At 43.0% G+C, this 19,887-nt stretch overlaps 1 protein-coding gene across 1 annotated transcript in view; it reads left to right on the top strand.

Moving 5' to 3' along the window:
* The window catches only part of srbd1 (S1 RNA binding domain 1), a 63,913-nt gene that overhangs the window by 35,462 nt on the left and 8,564 nt on the right, over positions 1 to 19,887 (top strand). Inside the window, exons 16-19 of the mRNA XM_071916916.2 lie at positions 2,603 to 2,685; positions 16,018 to 16,124; positions 17,766 to 17,933; positions 18,912 to 19,061. Of these exons, the coding sequence (XP_071773017.1) occupies positions 2,603 to 2,685; positions 16,018 to 16,124; positions 17,766 to 17,933; positions 18,912 to 19,061 (508 nt within the window). The remainder of the gene's footprint in view (positions 1 to 2,602; positions 2,686 to 16,017; positions 16,125 to 17,765; positions 17,934 to 18,911; positions 19,062 to 19,887) is intronic.

Raw genomic sequence — 19,887 nt, 5'->3', positions numbered from 1 at the left:
CTCACTGTCTTTTTCCCTCTGTCTTTTTCTCTCATGCTTTCAATTGCCTCTCTCCCTCCTTCTCTTCTCCTTCTGCTTCCTTTCTCCCTTCGTCCCTCACTCACTCCACATACTACATCATCGAAAACACTGCAGAAAAAAAACTGTTTTTAAAAGAATCAAACAGAGTTTTGGAGAACAAATGTTTCCAGCAGACTTCCTCTATAAAAGCCATAAATCAAGCGAGGTTGGATTATTCCTCGCTAGTTTCCTGTGGTCAGCAGCACTGAGAGCCATGGAGAGCCATATTTATACCCCTAATGAAAGCCATGAGAAATCTGACTTTGGATGGATATAAAAGGAAGGGGTGCTGAGCTTGGACGCTATGGTTACAGGGTAGGAAGTATCTATGTAAAGACAGTGTGTTTGTGTCTGTCTGTTTGTCTTTGTGTGTGTGTGTGGTCGTTCAAAGCCGTGTATTTATCAAGAGCGTGTGTGCGAGGCATGTGTGTGTTTCTGCCTCTGTCTATGTCTGTGTAACATGCTTGTATGTACAGTAGGGGATTTGTGTCTCCTGGTGCGAGAACTAGGGACACCTAGTGGCAATAGACAACATTTCAACCATTCACCAGGATGACTGTCCAGATTTTCAAGTTGTTTCTCTGTTTTTCTGCTTTATTCTTTGCTTAATTCTTTGCTGTTTTATTCTATTCTGTTCTTCTGTTCTGCTCTTTATTTCTCTTCTGCTCTTCTCTGCTTTCCTCAACTCTGATGTGTGCTTCGCTTCTCTTCTCTTCTCTTCTCTTCTCTTCTCTTCTCTTCTCTTCTCTTCTCTTCTCTTCTCTTCTCTTCTCTTCTCTCCTCTCCTCTCCTCCTGCTTCCTTCCCTGCTCCCCAGTCTTATAGTACTTTATTTGGCTCATAAACTTTCAATAAGTGCTGGAGAGTTGCGCTGGGCTCCATTTACAAATCAGCCCCTTTTAGAGAGAGAGAGAGAGAGAGAGAGAGAGAGAGAAGAAGGGAAGAGGACAGGGGAGTTTTGGTGGTGCAGTGAGCAAGGCCAGGGCTGAAACTCCATCCCTGTCTAAATATTATCTCAGGCAGCAGCCTCCCACCGCAGCCAGAGGAGAGAGAGAGAGAGGAGAGGCATTGATTCCAGACATACTCCCTCTATCCCATCCCATCCCTCTTTTTCCCTCCCTCCCTCTCTCTCTCTCTGTCTCTGTTTGTCTGTCCGTTCCGCCTTAAAGATCTAAGTCTGAGGCATCTAGTAAAACACACCACACTACATCATCGTTGTCCATTGAAATTCAGACAAGCAGCAGCACAGGAAGGACAGAGTGAACGGGGACAAATGCAAATTTCCTGTAATGTTGGGTCTGTCATATATGTTTTAGATATCTAAGACGATGCTTTCAACATGTGGGTCCTTTTTCATTACTTTCATTATGACTTAATACCTCAAACCGTTTTCTATGTTTTTCCTAACATCAAGTTATTTGATAGACATTTTGTACTGATTCACCAATACCACAGGCTTCCAGTTTATCTGAAAATGTACATTAGACACCTCAAAAACCTAATAAAATCACCACGTTGGACGGACATGCTGTACTTGATGTCTGTGACAGCATTTTGCCATAATACAGCCTCTGAAAAGCTGCATTAGATACTGCATTGTGACAGAATGGAGCAAATCTTTTGAAAAAAGCAGTGCTTTTGTGAGCATGGACCATTGCCTCTTGCAAGTCATTTTCATTAAATGAGATCATGGGTTTTTGAACGTGGGTTTTTGAGGTGCTTTTGATATTTTTTTCATATACAATGAAAGCCTATGACATAAAATGGATACCAATTATCTGAACAATGAAAAAGATACAGAACAACAATCTGAGGTATTAGCTTCTATCAAGGCAGGAATGGGCTGTTGCGTGCCCTTTGGCTTTTGGGGGGCACATGTGTTTCAAGGAGTGAATGTACATGGCTGTAGTGTGTGTGCGTGTGTGTGTACTGTATGTGTGTGTGTGTGTGGTGATGTCATGTATTTTGGTGTGTATGTGAATGAGTGTGTTTATCATTTTTCTCCTTGTCACTGGGCCCTGCCAACACATTCATGGAAAAGACATTTGGCTCCATTTGCAGCAGGCTGAAACCTTACAGACGCCATCGTTAAAAGCAACCCTAGTTTGATGGATACACACTGTGTGTGTGTCCATGCGCACCCACGTGCGTGTGTGTTTGTGTCTGGTCGTGCGTGCCTGTGCATCTGTTAAAATTTGTAGTTTTTAAGGCCCACGGCTGCAGCATTTATAAGGAAGCTTTGTGACAGGTGCAGAGGCTCCAATTGAACGGCAGCTTTAGAAATCATTAGTGGGGGCGGGGGAATCACAATTAGGGTTGGCCTGCCCTCAGGCCAGTGCTGTAATATGACAATTTGCATATTCAGTAATTATAAATCATATGGATTTGCATATTCAATAACTGTAATTCAGATGGCAAGTTTATGAAAAACAATACTCATGAGACACTTTCTGTTGTGTTATTCCCTTCCTCTCTCTGTCTGTGTGTGATAATTCTTATGGTCTTTCATGTTTTGGAATATAATGGTGTGTGTGTGTTGACAGTGTCTATTGGAAGACGCGTTCAAGACCCAATGGCTGAGCTGGTGAAGATTGATCCTAAACACATAGGCATTGGAACGTATCAGGTAAGTCTATGTATGTGTGTGTGTGTGTGTGTGTGTGTTTTGGTGGGGTGTGGAGGTCTTGAGATGCTCCTTGTGGGAGAGCTTCTTGTCCCTGGGCAATGGAACATCTGCTTTCAGTTAGACTGAAGTGAAGTGCTGAGTAGACAAGAGGTTTCTGCCTTTGTCTGTGCGTATCAGGGGCGGGGGTACAAGGCCTGTTGGTGTGAAAACACATCAACCATAAACTCTGATCATACACACGTGCGCTGTCCTCTGTACTTGCTTATTTGCTGCAGAACAACAAACATAGAAAGATCCAGTGCATGTATGTATATCCTGGCCTGCTGTTAATTTGACTTTATTTTCCCACAGAGGTCTTCGGGAGTTTAGGCTTGTCTTTTCTTTTTCCAGCGAAATAAAAAAATCGGAGGGGGACTTGAGGAACAGAAAGAGCGAGGGAGGGAGAATGTAACGGGACGAATGAGAGGAAGAGAAAGAGGGTGAGAGAGAGAGAGAGGACAGGCAGGCAGGAGAGTAGACAAACTTGGCTGAAGCCTGTGTCAACAGATGATGCTAACGGTGACAGCTAATTCAATTAATGGAGATCGGCCATGACGTATGTTTGGACGTGTGTTTGGACTGTGTTTACTTGTGTGTGCACCGGTGTGTGTGTTCATGTGCGTATATGTGTTTCAGCGCGTGTCCAGAAGACACAAGCATTGGCTCAGAGTATGTTGTTTTTGTTCTGTGTGTGTGTGTGTGTGTGTGTGTGTGTGTGAGAGAGACAGGCAGGACAAGCATTAGCTCACTGTGCCTACTATTTACAGCAGCTATTAATACAATCATGTTCAACTAGAACTCTACATATACAGTAGGTCATGGAAAATACTTGGGTCAACATAGAAACAGAGGAAATTGAGAGAGAGGGAAGCAGGTATAAAAGGAAAAGGAAAGAGGATGGTAGAAAAGTGTGGAAAACAGTGGATAGAGGCAACAGCAGGAGAAGCTTAAATTCCCAGACTGACAACATCAGATGCAACCAGTAGTTAGGAATGCAGGGGTCAAAGCCACAGCACCCAGACAATAGATGCAACAAATATTCCTAGAGATGTTCTACAGTAGGTAAAAAAACCCAAAACAAAACAAAAGAACCAGGTAGAATAGCTAGATTTTTAATGGACAAGACAGGAGCATGATCAGGCACAACTAGAGGAGAGGATGTAATTTAGAGGGGAGAGGAGGGTAGGAGGGGGACATGAATTGTTTCTTGAAGAGATTAATTTTTAGGTTACAGTGGAAGATAGGGAGGGAATCTGCTGTCCTGACTGGGATGGGAAGGCCATTCCTCCACCGGGGAGCCAGGAGGAAGAAGAGTTGATGCAGGGTGGAGTGATTACCAGGTCCTCCTAGGGAATGAAGGGAAGTCCATACTTCAATAGCACAGACTTGGGGCCCAAGCACCTCTTTTTTTTTTTTTTTTACTTTCAGTGCTCAGCATATGCTTGGGGGATGCACCAGTTGTGATTCCTTTTACCACTGAAAACCTGTTTGTTTACTCTTTCCTCATTGTTTGAGTGGTTTTAAGATTCAGCAGCCGGCACGCTGGGCACTAAAAAGCATCCTCATTTGGTAGTGTTGTCAACAGAGCATCTTCTTCAATGTCAACAAGAAAAAGAAGCGGTGTAAAGGAAGATTCCCAGTGGACACCCAGTCCAAGACAGAGGGAGAGAGGAAGGGAGAGAGGAAGGGAGGGGATCATGAAAGGACAGCGGAGGATGACAAAACTCGATGGGAAAGGAATGATGGAGGATTTAAGGAGGAGGGGAGGAAAAAGGAGATTGAAAGGAGAAAGGAGGAGGCCATAACCTATAAGTGTGTATGTGTCTCCATGTGTGTGTGTGTGTGTGTGGGTGTGTGTGTTAGGTCACAGGCCCGTGTCTCTCATCACGTCCTGACCGGGCTCTCCAGGGCGCCTGGGGTTCTGCGCCTCCCGCTCTCAGATCATGTGACTAGGTCAACAAACGATAATCTGACCGGGTAAATAAATGTGGGGCGATGACAGATATGAGATGGGACATCACTTTGACCTGCTTGCACACACACACACACACACACACACACACACACACACACACATACACACTCCTCATCCCATTTTAGAATGCTCACACAAGAGTCAAAGGGTAAGTGTGTCAGTGTGTGCGTGCTTGCATGTGTGCATATATCTTTGTATGTGCTTTTGGAAGTTGTATGTATGTGTGTGGTTGAGAGAGAGTGAGTGTGAGACACAGCATGTACATCCATGCACGTGTGTGTTTCTGCACCAAGTGCTTTTGTGTGTTGCATGGCATCTTGAACTTAGTTGAGTTAGCTGGAAGTTTATTACCATTAGGCTCAAAAAGCACAAGGGCAGATGTAACCCAAGACAGTTGGCACAGCATGCGCTCTCTTTCCCTCTCCCTCTGCTGACCCAGTGAGTGACAGCTCTGAGAGAAAGGAGGAAATGAGCTGAGGGCTAAAAAAGAGAGGCCCATTAAAATCAGATTGGACGTAACTATAGGCCTGGGAACGCTGTTTTCACTACACCACCACTGGCAGGCTTTAGTTTTGCTGGATACTGCGTTTGCCAGATAGACGTGGAGTTGAGTGGAAAGCCTAGTTTATTAGAATTGTTTTGGAAAAAAATATGTTACTGTGATATGGATTGTCTTTGCTAGATTTAAAAGTTTCAGAATCTCTTATAGATTTGGGATAATATGTTGTATGATTTTGAGCGCTGATATGGGGCACACTACAGGAGTGTTGCGGCCCTTATGATTAGGCACTTAGTGAGTGTGGCCTGTTGACAGCTCGTTCACCTGTCAATCATCTCTGTTAGTTGTGATGGCCTGTTGACAGCTGGGTAATCCCCAGGGTTGGGTTTAAGCTCTGTGAAACTAACTGCTACTGGAAAACACACACACACACACACATACACACACACAGACACACACTTCTGTGAGAAAACATTGCCCGCCAGCCGGATATTAAAGAAACCGTCACTCTTCACCTCACCTCTTTTTGCCACTCTCTTGCTCCATCTTTCTTCTACTCCTTCCTCTGCTCTCGTTCTCTATCCTTCCTCTGCCCTCCTTTCCTGCCCTATTATATGATTTTTTCTCTCAAGTGCTACAACATGTATTGTGGCTGAATGTGAGGTACAATATTTGGCCCCAGGTCATGCAAGTGATGTCACTTTTCACACCAAAGCCACTGTGGCTCTGCCTACAAAGCTGTGTGTGTGTGTGTGTGCGTGTGCTTGCCTATCTCTCCACTCTTGAATGATAGTGCCTGCGGGTGAGACAAGAGCAGACAGAACAGAGCAAAGGAAGTGGAGAGAGGGAGAGAGAGAGAGAGAGATGGAGGATTGAAAGTGATTGATAGCTCCTGCCGTGGGAAAAAAACATGTCTGCTCTGCTAAAGGCTTTTTCGATGGCAGAAGGCGCCAAACATTACCTGCAACTATTTTAGTGTTTCCTCTAGATCTGTCACAGCCTGTGTGTGTGTGTGTGAGAGAGGTGAGTCAAGCTTGTATCTTAGCTTGTATAGTGGGTTTATACAGGCCCATGCCAATGCGCTAACTAATCATTTCTGTATTTGACAATTAGATGCCTGTCGTCTCAGGCTACTTGTTCTAGTGCTGTGCAATTTACGTGAGGATGTTTGTCTTTCTGTGGTTATGTTTGTATTCCCTTTTACTCTGTACAGCACTTTGATGCAAATCTGTTTTGTTAACGTTTCTCTATAGAATTAATTTATTCGATGTAACTGGATTTGAAACAGTTGTTTCCTGTTTTCCTGTTTACTGTAATGCTGTAGCATGGAATGAGCTACAGACCAAAGTTTGTGCTGAATTGTATTCTATGTTACAGGTCCTGCTCACTGTGTCATTCGGACTTCCGGTACCTCTGAATGATTGGCAAAGGGAATCTATTGCCGTTTTCTCACACTTTGTCTTTCAATCCCTCTGGTAGAGAGAGTGTGTGTGTGTGTGTGTGTGTGTGTGTGTGTGTTAGGGGTGTGACTGGAGAGTGAAGACAAACGATGCAAATGGCATGTTTTAATTGCCTGTTTTCTCACCACCTCAGGCTCTCTGTGTGTGTGTGTGTGTGCGTGTGTGTGTGTGTGTGTGTGCACACATGCATAGGTGTGTAGTTGTTTTGCAGGAAGTTGAGTAATAGCCATTAGCTATCATAAGGGGTGTTAAAAAAACATAAAGCTATCTCCTTGCTGTCATATCACTTTCAGCTGCTGATTTACGAGCGGTATTTAACCACACACGCACACACACACGCACACACACACACACACACGCACACACGCACTCACGCTCCAAGCCAAGCCTACCTACCTCGTATGGGTTAAAGAATGAATTCTCAAAGGGCTTATTGAAGCTGTCAATCAAGGAGAGAATGACCTTCAAATAACCTCAGGCTCCTTGTCAGTTTGCACAGAAAGTCCATTGATTGTCTAAGAGTCAAGCTGATCATACACAGGAACATTTTAGGGCAAAATTTGGGGCAAAACTTGCCAACAGTGAGTATAAGCAACTGGGCAATGGGCAAAGAGGGCAAAGAGGGCAAAGAGGGCAATTGGCAATGGTGACTGACAAGTTTGACAGTTGGAGGAGTAAAAATTTATAAAATAACGTACTGCTGCCATCACTGTGATCTTGGCCTTGTCATTTCTACTGAAAATGTAATTTAATTCATTTTATCAAGGTTATCCACTGCAGCATAACATTATAGGCTTATGTATCTGGGTCTGTTCTGTTAACAAAAGAGAATAATCTATTATATTGGCATCCAACAGCTAGCTAGCTTGATTAAATATATTAAAACAATCGCAGCTATTATTTCCTAGTCGTGTTTTCTATTTAGTAGCAGTCATAGTCCTGCACCTCGCACCTAATCAGCCGTTATTTTGAAAATATTTTCGACTGAGGACATGTCACCTGACGTGTCCTTGCTCTCTGATCAAGTTTGTCTAGATTTCAAACTGATACATTGTTTTTAGTAAGAAAATATTTCTATCCAAATCTGCCAGCAAATTTTACCCCAAATTTGCCCTAACCATTTGCCTGTGTATCATCACCTTTAACGATGTACTATAGCAACTCCACAGGCAATGCTATTGCACACCCGTGGCATTTTTTTCCTTTATTAGACAGATGAAAGTTACTTTACTTTTCTTGATGAATATAATAGCACTTCTACTACTGGCTACTTCCCCAGTTGATGCTTGAGCGTTCGCTTATTTTACTTATGTACTTATTGTAAGTCGCTCTGGATAAGAGCTTCTGCATAATGCCTAAATTGTAAATTGGAGAGAGACAGGAAAGACTGGCAGAGAGGATGACATGCGACAAAGGTCCTGGGCCAGGTTTGAACCCAAGATGTCACAGTTAGATGTCGCTCACCTTAGACCAGGACGTCCGTGTGCTTTTATTTTTCCCTTTCAGAAGGATTTCTCAGGGCGATCGCAGCTCCTAGTTGCTCCCTGAAAATGCTCTACCTACTGACAGAGACCAGAAACTGAATATAGAGGAGAGTTAAAGGGGTTCAGGTGCCACTCCCCATCTCTCCATCTCCCAAACAACACTCCCCCCTGGGCCCCCGCTTGCCACATGTACCAAGATTTTGTAATGCAATTTGTTTTTCTTCACCAGCCACTGCCACATTATGTGGGAAAAAAAATTCTGTTGTGGTCCCTTAGTGTTTTGAAATATGGCATGCTAGCATTGTTTGCTTTCCTTAGTGAAACAAAACCACTTGACGGTGCTGGTACCAAATTTTTAATGTGGAATGATAACAAGCATTGTTTATGGTCACTGAAGTAGAAATTATATTCCTGCAATGTGCTAAGTGCTTGGTGAAGAAAATTATGTCCAGGTGTTCCTTTAACAAGACATTTTTAGGAAGATTATTATTAAGTAATTTAGGAATGAATGGGTCTGGGCATCCTGGTATCTCAGTGGTCTAACGCGCGTGCCATGTTGGCACGGCGTCCTGGGTTCGAATCCGGCTTGGGACCTTTGTTGCATTTCATCCCCCTTTCTCTCCTAGTCTTTCCTGTCTCTCTCTACTTTGTGCTATCCAATAAAGGCGAAAATGCCCAAAAAATTATCTTAAAAAGAATGAAGTGAACCAGAAGTGAGCCAGAAATTTGAATTGTGCTCACACCAAGGTCTTACTTTACACTAGCCTAATTGCTTGTTAAACCATGGGTGAGGACCCAAAATGGGTGGTTGCTCCCCACATGAAAAGAGTAGAAATATATTTTAATGAGCCTGATTTGCAAGACGAGAGAATAAATGTCTCATGTCCCAGGCTGAATAGAATGAAGAGGGGCCAAATGCCATTTGATCCCACAGTTTTTAATGATCTTACTGTTAGCCTTCCATCACTCACTGCCCTCAGGCTCTTTGTGCATGCCGCCATTCTGGCTCCAACATGGTTCCAGTTGCCAAACTCTGAGTGGCATCATTCATAAACTGTATGTCAGTCCAACGACCTCCACCAGCATTGTGGCTGCATGTCAGTCAGCACCTCAGCCCTAAGCAGTCGCTTCGCCTCACTTTTTTTTCTCTCTGCTTCTCTCACTTTCTCTTTCTCTCTATTCTTTCGATTTGCGGATTAAGAGGGAGTACATGTCTCAGGTTACAAAGGGGATCTGTGTGTGTGTGTGTGTGTATGTTTTCAGTTGTTGCTCCTCTCACAGTGAAATAACTCCACATTGTGAATCTGCAGTTTGTTTTCAGTCTTTCTCTCTCTCTCTCTCTCGCTGTCTTTCTCTGTCTCTCGCGCCCTCTATTTTTCTCTGTCTATCTCTCTCTGATTGACGTGTGGTAAGTCAGACGCATTAAAGAGCTGTAAGAGCTGTAGGTGCAGACAGAAACACTTTGTTCTTGCGTCTTGGTTGGCTGGCTTCAGCTGGTTTCTTGGCCAATCCAAATGCGACCTTCACACTTACGGATCCAGTCCGTTGGCTTTAGATGGTTTTGAGGTTTGGGGGTACGGGCTTTGGGACCAGGGAATGGGTGGAGAAAGTGGAGGTGGTTTTGAAAAAGGGAGGTAGGCTTTGTGTGAGGATGGATGGAATTAGAGTTTAGGTGAAGGTCTGTTCATGGGGTATCAAGGTGTGTGTGTGTTTCTGTGTGTGTCTGTAAGTGAAGTCTGATGTCTAAAGTCTGTCTAAAAACCTGTTTAAAATCTCTGGTATCCTGGTGTCATTAGTTGGCCTTTTCTGGACTAAGCCACAATTTTTACCCCCTTACTATGTGTGTGTGTGTGTGCGTGTGTGTGTTAGATTCCCCAGAGCAGTGCTTATTCCCTTTACCAATAAGACTGTTGTTGAATACTTTCGATTGATTCCAAGTGTGGTCAGAGTAAAAGAGAGCGGAATAGGGCAGAAGCGAGGGAGGAGATGAGTCGAAAACACAAAGACGAGGGAAAGGAAGTCGAGCTGAGAGAAGAAAGGAGGTGTGGAGGAGAGGGAGTAGAGCTGAGACAGAAAACCCCAAAACAATCAATACCACAATCATGGCTAAAAATGATAGTTTTAGGGTTTAATGTGTGTTTTTGGCAAGAATGAGACTTGAGGCAGAGCACACACAGACTTCCAACACCCACTAGCCGTTCCTCTAGGCAAGGTGGATGAAAGGAGGAGTGAGAGAGAAAAGAGGGATGGATGGATTGAGAGATAGAGAGAGACACGGGGAGATATGCTCCATTGGTGCACTCAGTGCCTCTGTAAAGTGAGTAGAACGCTGTGAGGGCCTCCGCTGTCTGGATGTCATGACATACACACACACACACTGGATTGTGTGTATGTGTGTTTAATAGAGCAGAACTTCCTTGTATTCTGTAACTGTAACTCTGTTCCACTCCAAAGCCGGCACAGTAACTCACTGTGCCACTGGTGTCAGAGACACACTTCTGTAATACAATATCCATTGCTTAACCTGATTTTTCCTGTTTTTTTCTTCTTATTTGAGTGTTTCTCTCCATCTGTGCCTCTCTCCAGTTCCTCACTCCAGTTCCACCCAGGAACAAACACTGGCCTCTAAAATGGAAGACTATTTCTTTCTTTCTTTCTTTCTTTCTTTCTTTCTTTCTTTCTTTCTTTCTTTCTTTCTTTCTTTCTTTCTTTCTTTCTTTCTTTCTTCCTTCCTTCCTTCCTTCCTTCCATGTGTGGGTCTTGTGTCATAAATTTGCATGTGCAGCTGTTAATAGGCTCCCCTGGTGCCTTGGATCTGTGGTTCCTAGGATATAGGTGATTGATGGACAACTTATGAAGCAGCAGTGTTGTTCTAAACCTGAGCCTCCCTCTGTGTCTGTGTGTGTGTGTGTGTGTGTGTGTGTGTGTGTGTGTGTGTGTTTGTGTGTGTGTTTTGCTCATCCATGCGTGCATTTACCATATGTTTGCAGGCAGGACTACACATTTTGATTGTGTGAGGGACGGAGAGACTTCCAGTAGTCTTCTTTTAGGCCAGAAAGCTATTATTACTAAGCCATGCCACAAGGCTTTGGGTTTCAGTACTGTCTTCAGCTAGGAGCATAATGGCACTGTACTGTTTCTCACAAGGCCACTGCTCAGGACCAACCCATAACATCTATTCACACCAATCAATATAAGTAGCTTTTCACATCTGGCTTTGAATCTAGCCTTGGCCCCAGGAGGTAGTGGACTGAAGCTAAATTTGAAGTCAGATTCTGCTTGGTTACTCTATTATAAAGCTCTTTTGCCAGAACTCTCTTTGAAGTGAAATATGAAAAGCCACTTTTTTCACCACCATATAAACGTCTATGTGATTTAATGATACATAGCTCAGTTTTGCAACTTTTATGTGGTGAGTGAGTATGAAGAAACTTAGGTTGTTGCTTAGGTTACTCAGATTAGATTAGCTGCCCTGTGTGCTCATTTTTTTTCTTTTGGAAAATACATTTTGCAGAGCTATGTTTTGGCTTTAAAGGAATAGTTCACCCAAAAATTTAAATTCGGTCATTATCTACTCATTCTCATGCCAGTACAAAGTTGGGTGAGTGTTTTTTCTTCATACAACTTACCTGGAGTTCTCCAGGCTCGCTGCTGGAGGAGCTTCTTCCAGTGAATGGGAAGTGAATGGGGAGCTGGACGTTCTGCTTCAAAAAGGGCAATAAATGTCCATAAAATTACTCCATAAAGCTCGTGTAGTATAATCAAAGTCTTCTGACGCCTGACGATCGCTCTATGAGTCGAAAAAAACGTAATTTGATCCATTATTTCATGAAAATCCGAGTCGATCGCCATTGCATGTACTTCCGCATTACCAAACCTCGCGAAGCCAACGTGGCCGCGCAAGGTTTGTGTGTGCGATAGTGCGTGACCTCCATCTCGCGAGGCTCCTCCAGCAGCGAGCCTGGAGAACTCCAGGTAAGTTGTATGAAGAAAAAGCACTCATCCGAGTTTGTACTGGCGTGAGAATGAGTAGATAATGACCGAATTTTAACTTTTGGGTGAACTATTCCTTTAAGCTCAATTTAAGGTGGCACTATGTTATGTTTTTGCAAAATAAATGATGAATGATGCTGTAGTAGAAAATCCCTCATCTCGTCTTGTAGTGAATCATCATAAAATCATAAATAAGGATAAAACATGCAACATTAAGCGCATGAATGTTCCAACATCAATGGAGATTTGTGTGTGTGTTTGTGTGAGTGTGCACGCGCACCTGTGTGTCACCCGTTTACAGTGCCTCAGGTCCTCTCGTGTTGGTCCCACCTCTATAAGGTTACAGCAGGAATGTGAGAACACATTTACTGGGGTTTTACTGCTGGTTAAAACTCACACAAACTCACACACCTTCACAATTCTCATGTGAAAACAGTCTTCTCCGGTGTGACATTACAGGTGATTTCCTTTCTCTCTCTCTCTCTCTCTCTCTCTCTCTCTCTCTCTCTCTCTCTCTCTCTCTCGTGTCATATCCACTCATCGGAAATCATAAATCTTTCAGTCCTAGTGTCATGGGATCTGATTATTGTTTGGAAAGTTATTTTTACTGTTTCAAAATGCCTCGGGCTAAAGCTCCACTCAACATTCCCACTGCGAGTCAGACTGCAGTTCACTGGGGAGTCACCAGGGGCACTGTGCTTTCTTTCCAGCTCACTCATTCTTACCCTGTCTCTGTTTCTCTTTCTCTCTTTATCTGTCTCTCTCAATACTTAAATGTATAGGTGGACTATATGGACAAAATATCATTACAATATTTTCACGATTCACTATCTGCATCACAATGTCTTTCATTTTGTTTTTCTAAGGCTATGTTTCAAGTAACTGAAAAGTACACCCCAAGCGGTACAGCACTCCATTTGAAGCCTAGAAAGTCTTGATAGCATTTGCTGTTCTTTTATGTCAAGTGCTTCTAGGTAAAAAAAAAAAGTCACACACATTACATGGACTGAAACTGTCTGCTCCTCTAGCAATTTTTCTTCCTTTTTTTTTTGTTTGTTGATGCACTTACACCTTTTAGTTTGTCATTATGCATTTGTGTTAATAAACTGATTATTTTGGCTAGATTTTTGTCCAGCTAATCTTTGGCAGTGTGCAGAATATGTCTCTGACTTTGTTCCATGCGTCTGCAACAACACTGAGTCATCAGTGCGCAACGGTGTTCTTCTACAACTATAACTGTTTACATAAAATGCCCCAAAAATAACATAAAATAATAAAATGCATCACTTTAACCATCAGTTGTTGACACAGCTTCCCTGCTCTCTGCCCCCTCAACATTTTGGCAACGTGGATATGAGGAAAATTCTGACTTTTCCAGTTACATTTACCCCTTTTTAGGTCAGCCATGTGTGCTCTTCTCATAATTATGATTGTTTTCAACAGCTATAACAGGCAACATAGGCTGGTCACTTTGGCTATTCTCAAGGATGCACTTGAGTGAGATGTTGAACCACACAATTTTAAGTTTTCCACATGTCCATTTGGGTGCTTCATTTAGACATGACTAAACAGGTTTGTTGTATTGCCCCTGCTGACCCAATCCTATCTTTAAAAAAATTACAAATCATGGCCCTTTGAACAGTGTTGGAGGGATGGGTTAGTAGTTAACTTACACAGTGACTTGGGTGAAAAGCTGGGTGAAAACAGTGAATGTAAATGGCTATAGCGTAAGTTACGAATGGCAATTACTCATGGATTGTAGGCTACAGACACATATAGCAATGTCCACAATCTCCCTGTGAAGGCAAATTGTGACAAACTTTCTCTCTGCTTTCCTGCTTCTCTCTTCCTTCCCGTGCGTCCTCTCCCTCCTTCATCCCTCCCTCTCTCCCTCTCTCTCTCTCTCTCCCTCTCTCTCTCTCTCTCCTGTTATTGCTGACAGAGAGAAGGGTGCGTTCGCTTGCCGACGGTGTTGTTATCTGTTTACAAGCCAGTGTTTGTTCAGTGCTCGATCATGTTACAGGACAAACCAGGCCAAACTCGGTCACATTCACCCACAAGACACACACACACACACACACACACACACACACAGGCACACACAAATACACTTGTACACTATAACCCATCACCTTTCTGGTGTTACATCCACAGAGAAAGAGATGTTTACTTGTTTAACCTAGGGGAATATTTACACACACACACACACACACACACACACTCACACACACATACACAGCCCTACAGTAGTCGAGTTTAGAGTGTCAGCTAATCCTCGACCAGCTGCTGAGGTATCAGTGTCCAGCTCGACTCCTTGGTTTGGGGCCCTGTCCCAGTCCAGGCTCTCTGTCTGGGGAGGACTGCTACACTGCAGGGGATCAGGATATACAGTGTGTATATATGAATACTTCTATTCCAAAATGCCATACATCTATTAAAAAAAATTGTTGGTTATTGTGCAGCTTTTCAAAAATGCTGATGATTACATTCTCTCAAATGTCACTATTTACCTCTGCTCAAGCCCCTGTGTCAGCAAGATTCCCCCTGCTGATGTGTCCTTGAGCAAGACACTGAAACTTCACACAGCGCCTATGGATGGGGGGATGGGGGGATGGGGGGATGGGGGGGGGGGGTATCAAATAAAGTATCACATATTCATAAGAAAGGGTTTTAGATGCAGATAACTAATAACATTTTAAAAGGAGCTGGCTGGAAAATGGGGTGGGTGTGTGTGTGTGTTTGTACCCAACTAACATACCGATTGTAGATCTACTAGGGTTTGACTCTGATAGCTGAGTCACACAGACTCTAAAATATTTCTGGTTAGTTTTTGATGTTTGTATAAGTTCTGGACTATGTCTTACATTATCTGCCTCCTCTCCTCTCCTCTCTTCTCCTCTCCTCTCCTCTCCTCTCCTCTCCATCCCTTTCCTTCCTTTGTCATTGTTGGCTCTCCTCCCAGCTCCTTATTAGGGAATAAGATTCCAGCGCTTTGGGAAAATATGTCCTGATTAATGGTTGATTGGCTGGTGGTGGAGAAGTGTGAAGAGTTCATTTGGAGGATCTTTATCGACAGTGCGCTACGCTAACGAGCACACGGGGCGAGAGAGAGGGAAAGAGAGAGACCTTTGAAGAGCAGACGGCTGACCGCGGCCAAACTAAACATTCTCTCTCTCTTTCCTCCTCCTCGCCGCTCCCTCTATCTGTCAATCAGCTCTCTTTCTGTCTCCCTGTCTGTTTGTCTCTCTCTGCCTCTCCTCTTCCTTGCCGCCTTGTCTGTCAATCAAACCTCTTTCTCAGTGTGTCGCTTTCTTTCGCTAACTTTCTCTACCTCCCTTTGTCTCTTAAAGGATGAAATTTTAATGATCCCTGTGGAGAAATTGGGCCGTTGCAGCAGCAAATAGTAAAAGGATACAGCGAAGAAAAATAGAATATTAAATATTAATACAAATACAGCATGTGGGTTGTGTAATCATAATTAACATATGTAAACTCAATTTAAAATTCTGCACTAGAGCATATTAAGTAGAAATGTATAGATGAGAACATTAAGAGGGTGCAGCAAAAGGCAGCAGTAATAGCAGTATAACTTATTGGGACAGAAAGTGAGAAGAATATGAAATATGTGAAAAGCATGTGCTCTTTGCCTCTCTTTCTCTCCTCTCAGTCTGCCACTCATTCTGTTTTCTTCTGTGATTCTGTCTCTAAATGATTCCCTGTGTTTGGGTGTAGAGGGTTTGTGGCTGTGGCTTTTTTGCGCTGTGTGACAGACAAATGCCACAATTTAGTGTAATTTCTCTACTAATCCTGTTTCCAGCCTGACATTTCTTCTGTACGCACGTGTTTGTGTGTGTGTGTGTGTGTGTGTGTGTGTGTTTCTAGCATGATGTGTCGGCCGGAGCTCTGAAGGCGGCGCTGGACGGGGTGGTGCAGGAGTGTGTGAGCTTTGTGGGAGTGGACATCAACATCTGCTCTGAGATCCTGATGAGGTAGGAGACGCACAGTAACACACACACATACACATACACTCACACACACAATTGCATGTATGCACACAAGTATTTTCTCATGTACACACACACACCATCGTATGCTGTGAAACGGTGATGAAGTACGGCCCAGACCCCTGACATACTTTCCCTTAGCAGTCACAACATGGCAAAGCTTCTTTCACACACACACACACACACACACACACACTCTCACACAGTCGGCCTGCCAGCTTGCTGTTTAGTCTAACGCTTCACACCCGGTCTCCCTCATTGGACCCACTGGAACCAACAGAGGGGATTAAGGCAAAGTAGACACGCACACACCCATGCACATACACATGCACAGAAACGCATACACAGATTTAAACCACCAGACACATGCATGCATACAGTCTCACACAAGCATTTCCAAACCATCGGTAGAATACACATTTGCTATAACATGCATATAGATGCACGACTCACAAAGTGCACAAATTTGGTATAACACATGCACATTGACACACACCCACTTGCGCACACACACACACACACACACACACAAACACAGAGGTGAAATGAGCTGGCATTAGCTGCAGGGCAGGCATCAGGTCATCTGTTTACCTGTCTGCTCTGTAAGTGAGCTTTTTCCATGCCTGCCAGGACTCATGTCTCTCTCTCTCTCTCTTACACACACACACACACACACACACACACACACACACAGACGTGTTGATGACTGCAGTATTATGTAGAGTGTTGACACAGCAGTGTGTTTTAGAGTGAGTGAGTCACTGTGGACTGTGGACATTAACTGTGAGCAGAGCTAATTGAGTTTCAAATCACCTCTCCTCCCCGCTCGGCCAAAACTGGACAAATATACTCGCTAAATATTGGCTTGTGTGTGTTTCTTGTGAGTCGTTTCCCTGCTCATTTAAAGAAAATGTGCCATAATAAATGCCAGATCACAATCTGCTCTGTTTGTTTGGGTATTATAGAAATCTGATGTTAAGTGTGTAAATTCTACAGAGCTGTGTTATTAACTTTGGCCTGTTCTCTTTTACTTAAGCCTTTTTTTATGCCTAGAGTAAGGCCAAGCCATATATCTTGAAATGATAACATTGCAATGTTAGTTTCTGGAATAGTTCTACTCCCAGTTAATGTTTTGGTTGCTAAGTAATACTACCCCAAATTTTTCAGGTAGAATTGTATTTGAAGAGTTCTTTTCCAAAATGCAATACATCCATTTCAGGAGAAAAAAAAAAAAAAATATCAACACCTGAAGTTCATCATTCAACATTTATAAAATATAAAGAATCCAGTCTGTAAAAGTGTTGTTTCATCAGCCAAGAACTGTAATTAGTTTTAAAATTGTGCTATCAGTCATTTGTAAGAGTAGGTGTCACTTTTTTTTCCAAAGGTGGATGTATAATTTTGGTACTTAACTCTTCAGTTTCCCTCATTTCTTTTTTTTTTGTTTGTTTTTTTTTTTCAGTTTTCCCACAACATTAGCAACAAAAGTTAGCGCCTGGACCTACTGTAAAACTGAAACCCATAGACTTAAAAAAACTTCCAGAAATTTGTTAAATAGATGAATATATAAAAAATGTATTTAACCTATCTTGGTTAGGCTGTAACAATCCCTGTTTTTTTTCCTAGGCATGTAGCAGGTCTGAATGCGGGCCGGGCGCGGAGCATAGCTGAGTGGAGAGAGCAGAACGGACCCTTCATCAACAGGGAGCAGCTCAAACTGGTCAAAGGCATGGGGCCAAAGAGCTACCAGCAGTGTGCCGGCTTCATCAGAATCAACCCACAGAGCCTACACAGGTACACACAAATACACACACATATACACACTGGGGTTGGGCGATTGGACGAATACATTGGGGATCTGCGATGGTCTGAATCCATTGCCGGTGTTTTTTTTTGTTCATTGCCTTGCCTATTTAAAGACCCTTAACACGGGAATACGAGCTGGAAGGGGTGCTATTCACATTATGTTTTTTAGGGTGAAATTTTACATCAGTCTGGCCATGCAATACACTGTTTGAAAGTGTGAAATCTCACTTTCGATCTATCTGTATACACCACTTTACGATCCCAATGTTATAGCAGCAACAATCCCCTCTTTTATAACAGTAGTGCACACAAAACAGAGGAGTCTGTTACCTCCAGTGACTTCTAAACAATATACAATCAACAATAAACAAACAATACACATCATGGTAATGTCAGTATCCTAATCACGGCAAGGGTCCATTCAACAAAACTAGTAATAGTGTTTAGTCACAAAAACGCGCTAACTCAGAAACACATCAGTAGAACGTCCATTTTTTAATTTGCAATTCTTCAGAGCAAATATTGTTGATGATCTGTTATCTGTTGGATATTCGTTGTTAGTAGTGTTTACATATGAGAGCAACTCTTTTACACATTTGTCAAGTTGCTTGGGTTGGGTCTTGGGGTTGGGTTCCCCTTTGCATCTGAGGCAAAACCAAAAAACTACCAGACAGGCGAAGTTGTCCTCTTTCGACACAATCGCTTCCAGTCTAATCTTAAAATCATGACTTTAGATCACAGGTCAAAACATTTTCCCATTTGGGGAAACCACCAAGATTCAATTTCATATTGATTCTTGCACATTTCTCAGTAGTTCACAACACACTTTGAAATATGTTGTATACCTGAGGCACGGTACCAGCTTAAAGTTACAGTAAAAAAAAAAGTAATAATTAGATATGAAGGTTTTCTAGAACTATGATTTTCTCATAAATTTAAGATGCCTTTCCTTTCTTGTGTAAACAGTGCCAGATCCTCACCTCACCCAGGACCAGCAGTGCCAGAGAAACCAGTGGCGAAGAAAGGCAAGGGAAAGGCTAGTGCCAATGTACCAGCCTCATCCAACCCCCTGGACCAGACCTGCATACACCCCGAGTCCTACCATGTGGCACAGAGGTACAGTACATACACACACACACACACACACACACACACAGTTATATGTAGATATAACTATACACACAGGAACAGACAAACACAGCGGCTATGAAAGCTTCCCCTCCACACTTCACTATTTGCACATTTTGTTTACTATGAATTTATTTTGAAATTAATTTGTGCGGGAATTGTGTTTGAAATCTGCGGAAAGGGCTCTGAAGGAAATTTATCAAATTTATATGAGGGTATATGAGGGTATAAATATTAATAACACCCCCTTATTTCACTTGTTCTCAATTGATTTACTGGCAAAACAAATTTCAGCATGTCATATACTGTACATTAATAGCAATGTATGATATTTTATTGATCCCTGTTGGGAAATGTTCTTTTTACTCGCCTCCTCACGGTCTGACTCAAGGACACTTGAACAGAAGATGCTTGCCAACACCATCCTCCAGTTGAAGGACACTAACCACTAAGCCACCCTGCTGCCCACTGTCTACATCTCCAGGCTGCAGTAGTGCGCTTGTTCTGATACTATCTTCTTGAGAGCCTAGATGCTGGAGGAGTGGGCTTGTGAATGAAAGGTCACCAGTTAAAATCCCATGTGGGTGGGGAAGGTGAAGGAGAAACACTCTCCCCTCTCTCAACAACTACCGCCCTTGAGCAAGACTGTTAACGCTAAGTGGCCAACAGTAGAAGACTGTGGTTGTACTGTACCAGTTGAATGTGTGGAACTGTGTGAATGTGAAGCAGGATGTCACTGGAAAAGAGCAACCATGCTCCATCCAGAACATTTTCCCAGTAGTCAGTTCACCCCAAATGAAACAGGGGGGCAGAG

This window comes from Centroberyx gerrardi, chromosome 15 (genome assembly GCF_048128805.1).
Source record: "Centroberyx gerrardi isolate f3 chromosome 15, fCenGer3.hap1.cur.20231027, whole genome shotgun sequence".
In the NCBI taxonomy this organism is placed as follows: domain Eukaryota; kingdom Metazoa; phylum Chordata; class Actinopteri; order Beryciformes; family Berycidae; genus Centroberyx; species Centroberyx gerrardi.
The sequence above is the reverse complement of the archived record's forward strand: the minus strand, read 5'-3'. Positions and strand labels throughout refer to the sequence as shown.